The sequence below is a fragment of the Harpia harpyja genome, chromosome 13 (genome assembly GCF_026419915.1).
Source record: "Harpia harpyja isolate bHarHar1 chromosome 13, bHarHar1 primary haplotype, whole genome shotgun sequence".
NCBI classification, from domain to species: Eukaryota; Metazoa; Chordata; class Aves; order Accipitriformes; family Accipitridae; genus Harpia; species Harpia harpyja.
The window spans coordinates 91,444-98,754 of record NC_068952.1 but is presented as its reverse complement, the minus strand read 5'-3'; the positions used below and the strand labels follow the sequence as shown (position 1 = coordinate 98,754).

The window sequence follows — 7,311 nt, the reverse complement described above, 5'->3', positions numbered from 1 at the left end:
CCCAGTGCCCCCAGTGTCCCCTGTCCCCATTCCCAGTTTCCCCAGTGCCCTGAGCATCTCCATTCCCAGCACCCCCAGTTTCCCCAGTGCCCTGAGCATCTCCATTCCCAGCATCCCCAGTGTCCCCTGTTCTCATTCCCAGGTTCCCCAGTATCTCCATTCCCAGCATCCCCAGTGCCCTGAGCATCTCCATTCCCAGCATCCCCAGTGCCCTGAGCATCTCCATTCCCAGCATCCCCAGTGTCCCCTGTCCCCATTCCCAGTTTCCCCAGCATCTCCATTCCTGGTTTCCCCAGCATCCCATTCCCAGCGCCCCCAGTGTCCCCATTCCCAGTTTCCCCAGTACCTCCACTCCTCGTGCGCCCCAGCGCCCCCAGTATCCCATTCCCAGTGTCCCCAGTGTCCCCTCTCCCCCTCCCCAGTGCCCCCCATCCCCCCTGGTGTCCCCCCCGTGTCCCCCCCCGTGTCACCTCGGGGTGCAGCAGGCTCCAGACCTGCTGGAGGGGGGGCAGGGTCCTGGCCCGGGGGGGGGACACGGGGCCCGAGGGGAAGCTCCAGAGCTGGGCCTGGGGACAGTCACACCCACGGGGGTCACCCACCGCCGGGTGTCACCCACCACAGGGACTTCACCACCGCCGGATGTCACCCACCATGGGGACAGTGCCACCACTGGGTGTCACCCACCACGGGGACAGTGCCACTGCCAGGTGTCACCCACCATGGGATGTCACCCACCATGGGGACAGTGCCACTGCCAGGTGTCACCCACTGCAGGGACTTCACCACCACCGGGTGTCACCCACCATGGGGACAGTGCCACCATGGGATATCACCCACCATGGGGACAGTGCCACCACTGGGTGTCACCCACCACGGGGACAGCACCAACAGGGACTACAATGCCACCACCGGCTGTCACCCGGCGGCTGGGACAGCACCCATGGAGGCTACAGTGTCAACCAGCAGGTGTCACCCACCGTGGGGACAGCACCACTGCCAGGTGTCACCCACCATGGGATGTCACCCACTACAGGGACAGCACCACCGTCAGGTGTCACCCACTGTGGGGACAGCGCCCACAGAGGGGACAGTGCCGCCGGCACGTGTCACCCACCGTGGGGACGTCACCCGCCATGGGGACGTCACCCGCCGTGGAGACGTCACCCGCCGTGGAGACGTCACCCGCCGTGGGGACAGCCACCGCTGGACGTCACCCATGGAGGGGACAGCAGCCACGCAGGGGACAGTGCCACCGACGGGGACGTCACCCACGCAGGGGACAGCGCTGGCACCGTCACCCCGTGTCCCCTGCACCCCTGGCCCTGCGTGTCCCTCGGTGTCCCCGTGTCACTCGGTGTCCCCTGAGCCCCTCTCGATGTGTCCTTCTGTGTCCCTGTGTCACCCACGTCCCTGCCAGTGCCACAGCCGCGGTGGCAGCACCGCGGAGCCCTGTCCCGCTGTCCCCCTCATGTCCCCCACTGTCCCCACTTGCCGCTGTCACCCGACGCCAGCACCGACGTCACCGTAGGCGCCACAGCCACAACCCCGTGTCCCCCCCCATCCCCGTGTGTCCCCCCCCCCTCCGCCGCGTCCCCACCTGCTGGAGGCGCCCGATGCGGGCGGCGATGTCCCCGCGGTGGCCTCGGTGACATCGAGCGGGGCTGTGGTAGCAGCTGGGGGGGTCCTCCAGCTCCGGGGGGGCCTCGGCCATCGGCCCCGGCGGTTCCCAGGGCTGCGGCTGCAGCGCCCGCACGCAGCCCTGCAGGGACTCCAGCGTCCCGGGGGGGGCCCGGGGGGGGGCCCTGGGGGGGACACAGGGTCAGGGGGTCTCAGCCCCATAGATGTGTCCCCCCCGGACCCCTGGGGGGGACGTGGGGGCTCAGCCCCATAGATGTCCCCTCCACGCAGCCCTGCAGGACTCTAGCAGCCTGGGGGGGGGACGGGGGGCTCAGCCCCATAGATGTGTGTCCCCCCACACCCCTGGGTGGGGACATGGGGGGCTCAGCCCCATAGACGTGTGTCCCCCCCCCTCCAGCCCTGGGTGGACTCTGGCAAGGGGACATGGGGGGGACACTGCAGGGGGGGGACAACAGGGGTCAGGGAGGGGGACATGTGGGTCGGGGGGACACAAGGTGGTTGGGGGGGGACATAGGGGGGCTCAGCCCCACAGAGGCACCCCCCCCCCCAAGCAGTCTTGGATGGGCTCTGGCTGCTGGGGGGGGGGACACGGGGAGGGGGGACACATGGGACACCAGGGGGGGACACCGCAGTGGGGGGACAGACTTGGGGGTCAGCACTTACCCTGGGGGGAAGTAGGGCTTGTGGGAGGGGACCCCATTGCCGCTGGGGGGGGGCGCGAGGTGGGGGGGCAGCTGCGCCTGCCCGATGCTGGAAGAACACCTGGAGGGGGGCATGGGGAGATGTGGGGGGGACCCCCGGGTTGGGGGGGACCCCTCTGCGGCACAGGGACCCCCCCCCCCCAGGATATGGGGGGGATTCCACCCCCACCCTGTGGGGCACAGGGACACCCCCCGACCCCCCCCCGGGGATATGGGGACCCTGTGGGGCAGTGGGGGGTCCCCATGGGGCAGTGTGGGGCGGTGTGGGCCAGCGTGGGGGTCCCTGTGGGGCGGTGTGGGGTGGTGTGGGGGTCCCCATGGGGCAGTGTGGGGCGGTGTGGGGCAGCGTGGGGGTCCCCGTGGGGCAGTGTGGGGTGGTGTGGGGCAGAGTGGAGGTCCCGTGGAGTGGTGTGGGGCAGTGGGGGTCCCCATGGGGTGGTGTGGGGCAGAGTGGGGCAGCGTGGGCACCCCATCCTAGGGTGGGGGTCCCCGTGGGGTGGTCTGGGGCAGTGGGAGTCCCCGTGGGGCGGTGTGGGGCAGGGGTGGGGGTCCCCGTGGGGCGGTGTGGGGCAGGGTACCTGGTGCCGGTCAGCCAGGGGCGGGGGGGCAGGCGGCCCAGGCCCCGCCGCAGCCAGGCTCCCCACGGTGAAGGGGTCCCGTCCGGCCCGGCCCCCCAGCGGCTCCACGGTGCGATGCATCCAGCCTGCCCCACGGCACGTCAGCCCCACGCACCCCTGCCCCATAGCTACCCCCTGCCCGTCCCATGAAGAGCTCCCACCCCATAGATACCCCCTGCCCCATAGATAGCCCCCTGCCCGTCCCATAAAGAGCTCCCACCCCATAGATACCCCCTGCCCCATAGATAGCCCCTGCCCCATAGATAGCCCCCTACTTGTCCCATAAAGAGCTCCCACCCCATAGATAGCCCCTGCCCCATAGCTACCCCCTGCCCGTCCCATAAACAGCTCCCACCCCATAGATACTCCCTGCCCTATAGATACCTCCTGCCCCACAGTGGGCACCCTACCTGCCCCATAGATGCCACCCATAGCCCCCCCAAAGTGCCCCATAGGCCCCCAAACCAGCCCCATAGCTCCCCCCAAATCCCCCCTCCCCAACTCACCACTCCTGGGGCGCCGGAGGGCTGGCTCCCCCCGGGCCCCCCCGCGGGGGGCGGGTCAGGGGCAGCCCCGGGGGGGGGGCGGGGGGGGGCGGCTGCTGGGCTGGGGCGGCCCCTCCCTCACTGCCGCATACACCTGGGGGGGGGGGGGGGGGGGCAAAGGGGTCAGAGGTCATGGGGGGGTCGGGGGGGTCAAGGAGCCTGGGGGGGAGCATTGAGGGTTGGGGGGTGGAGGGGGGGGGCACCGGGGATCGGGGGGTTACGGGGGGGTTAGGGGTCATGGGGGGCACTTGGGGGGCAGGTAGGGGCACGAGGGAGCAGTTAGGGGGCGGTTATGGGGCAGTGGGGGGCAGTTATGGGGCGGGGGGCGGTTATGGGGCAGTTATGGGGCAGGGGGGTGGTTATGGGGCGGGGGGGGACACTTATGGGGCAGCCCTCGGGGGGGGCGGGAGGGGGGCGGGGAGAGGAGAAGCAAGAGCAACGTGGGGCGGAAGTGGGCGGGGCACTTGGATGACGTGACCCACGTGGGCGGGGTTTCAGGCAAGACAGCCCCCACCCCCGCCGAGGCCCCGCCCCCTCGTCTCGGCCACGCCCCCCTCACCTATCCGGCGACGCTCTCCAGGAATCCGGCCAATCACAGGGCGCCCCTCGCCTGGCAGCCAATCATCTTTCCCATCCGTCTTCTAGCTCAGCCTACCGGGTGACCAATGGCAAGGAGGGGCTTAGGCTGGTGCTGGCCAATGAGGGCAGGGAAAGGCGGAGCCCCGCCCCCTGGGGGCAGAGACCTGGGGGGGGAACCGCTGTGGGGCAGATGTGGGGCAGGGGGCACTTGGGGGGCAGCTGTGGGGCAAGAAGGACTTGGGGGGGCACTTGGGGGGCAGTTAGGGGGCAGGAGGCCCTGGGGGAGCAGCCGTGGGGCAGGAGGCCCTGGGGGGGCAGTTGGGGGGCAGGACACCCCGCTATGGGGCAGGGGCTTCCCCCACGCCCCCCCCCCCCCCCCCCAGCTGTGCCCATCCCGGCCGCCCCCACGGGGGAATTCTGGGGCCGCCCCATGACGGGGGGGGGGACGGACGGACGGGGATGAGACACGCAGCCGTGGGGAGCCGTGGGGCGGGGGTGGCCGAGGGAAACCCCACGGCACCCACGGCGAGCGGGAAGGCGACGGCTGACGGGAAGGCGGCGGGGGGGGCACGATACACAGCCGCCCCACGGCCGCCCCGTAAAGAGGCGCTGAAGGGAAACGACACCTGCCCGGTGTCACCGTGACACGCACAACACACGTGTGACATCACAGCCGCCCCCCCCAGCTCGCCACGATGTCACTGGCAACTAGACACACACACGACCCCCCCCGCCGTCACCGCAACATGCCAAAACCCTCGCGTGACATCATCACACATCACCCGGGGCCGTCGCGCAACACGGCGGGTGCCACACGGGCTGACACGCGTGGCGCTCCGTGTCAGGTGGGTGCCATGGGCTAACACGCACACCTGTGTCACCCGTGTCACCCCGCGTCACCCGTGTCCCTGCCCCGTTCCCAACCCAAACACCGTCAAGTGTGACAGTTACACGCACAACACGCAATAACATGCCCCGACACGTGACCCGCCATCACGCACGGTCACACCGCACTGACACACCATCACACAACTGTGACACACGTGACAGTTACACGTGTGATGGTGACACGCGTGACGGTGACATGCGCCACCCCCACACGACCCACGGCCACACGGAACCGCCCGAACACGCCACCGCAGCCCTGGCTCTGTGGGACACACGTGACCCACAAGTGCACACGCGTGAGCTGCGATCACGCAGAACCGCCATCGCACAGGCAACCTCCCCACCCCACAACCACTGCACGCAACAGCCCCACTTGTGTGACCCACAGCCGCACACACGTGACCCACAACTACACACGCATGACCCACAACTGCACATGTGACTGACCTACAACTCCACATGCATGACCCACACTGGGTGACCCACAACTGCGCATACATGACCTACAACTGTACGTGTGACCTACAACTGCATACGTGACCTACAACTGCACATACATGACCCACAGCCACACTGGGTGACCCACAACTGCACACACATGACCACCGCTGAGTGACCCACAACTGCACGTGTGACCTACAACCACACATCCATGACCTACAATTGCACACGTGACCTACGACGCACACGCATGACCCACAACCGCACACGCATGACCCACAGCCACAGTGGGTGACCTACAACCACACGTGTGCCCCACACTGGGTGACCCACAACTGCATACGCATGACCTACAACCACACACGTGACCGACCAACCGCACACACGTGCCCCACACTGGGTGACCCACAACCACACACGCATGACCTACAACCACACACGTGACCGACAACCGCACACCGCGTGCCCCACGCTGGGTGACCCACAACCACACACATGACCCACAACTGCACACGCATGACCTACAACCACACATGTGTGCCCCACACTGGGAGACCCACCACCGCACACGCGTGACCTACAACCGCACACGTGCCCCACAACCGCACATGCGTGACCCCCACTGGGTGACCCACAACCGCACACGCGTGACCTACGACTGCACACGCGTGACCTACAATCACATGTGTGCCCCACACTGGGTGACCCACAACCGCACACGCGTGACCCACAACCGCACACGCGTGACCCCGCTCACGCACAACCGCCGTCGCACACGCAACCCCCCCGCAACAGCCCCACACGCATGACACCCCCCCGCCCCACACGTGACCCCCGGCGTGCCGGTGCCGGTGCCGCGGGGCCCTTACCCGGTGCCGTGTGGGGCAGCGTGTGCCGCGGGCGCCGCGTGCGACGGTTCTGCCGGTGTCCCCGCGTCCCCGTCACCGCGTGGCGGACGGGTGACACGGGGTGACTCATTGCCGCGGTGGGCCCGCGTGGGTTGTCCCCCCCCCCCCCCGCCGCCGCCGCCGCCTTCCCGGCGAGGTGACGGTGACGTCAGCCGGACGCCCGTGACATCGTGTGGTGCTGGGGGGGGGATCCCGGTGTGGGGGGACACGGGAGGGGGGACACTTTGGGGGGGGGGGAACAGGGGACACAGGGGGATGGGAAGGGACATGGGACATGGGGGGACAGGGGACATTGGGGGGGGACAGGGGACCAGGACATTTGGGGGGGGGGGGGAACAGGGGACACAGGGGCACGGGGAGGACAGGGGACATGGGGGACATGGACATTGAGGGGGGACAAAGGGGGACAGGGGACATGGGGGGACATGCGGACATTTGGGGGAACAGGGGACACAGGGACATTGGGGGGACATGGGGGACACAGGACACGGGGGGACATGGGACACTGAGGGGAGATGTGGGGGGGGACACGGGGGGTACATGGGACATGGGGGGGACATGGCACATGAGGGGGACAAAGCAGACACGGAGGGGGACAGGGGACACAGAGACATGGCACACGGGGGGCACAGAAAGTGGGAGGGGGGACACAAGACACAAGAGGGACGTGGCACATGGGGGGGACATGGGACACGGGGGGGAGGCAGGGACACGCAGGGACACGGGGAGGGCACGTGGGGACACGGGCAGGGCCACGCGGGGACATGGGGACACGGGCACGCAGGGAGACAGGGACACGCGTGGGGACATGGGGAGGGCACGGGGACACGTGGGGACACAGAGAGGGCACACGGGGACACGGACATGAGGGCACGGGGGCACAGGGACACGGGGACACGGACACACGTGGGGACATGGGAACACGGGGACAGAGGGAGGACGTGGGGACACGGGGGGGCACATGGGGACACGGACATGCAGGGGGACACGGGAC

The 7,311-nt window shown here is 68.9% G+C and overlaps 1 protein-coding gene across 1 annotated transcript in view; it reads right to left on the bottom strand.

Annotated features, from left to right (window-relative positions):
- LOC128150408 (basic salivary proline-rich protein 1-like) overlaps positions 1-6,393 on the bottom strand; it is a 10,669-nt gene extending 4,276 nt beyond the window's left edge. Inside the window, exons 1-7 of the mRNA XM_052806579.1 lie at positions 6,279-6,393; positions 4,061-4,152; positions 3,463-3,595; positions 2,918-3,042; positions 2,302-2,400; positions 1,598-1,802; positions 426-566 (exon numbers count right to left, since the gene is read on the bottom strand). Coding sequence (XP_052662539.1) covers positions 426-566; positions 1,598-1,802; positions 2,302-2,400; positions 2,918-3,037 — 565 coding nt within the window. The 5' untranslated portion in view covers positions 3,038-3,042; positions 3,463-3,595; positions 4,061-4,152; positions 6,279-6,393. The remainder of the gene's footprint in view (positions 1-425; positions 567-1,597; positions 1,803-2,301; positions 2,401-2,917; positions 3,043-3,462; positions 3,596-4,060; positions 4,153-6,278) is intronic.
- Positions 6,394-7,311: the final 918 nt, after the last annotated feature.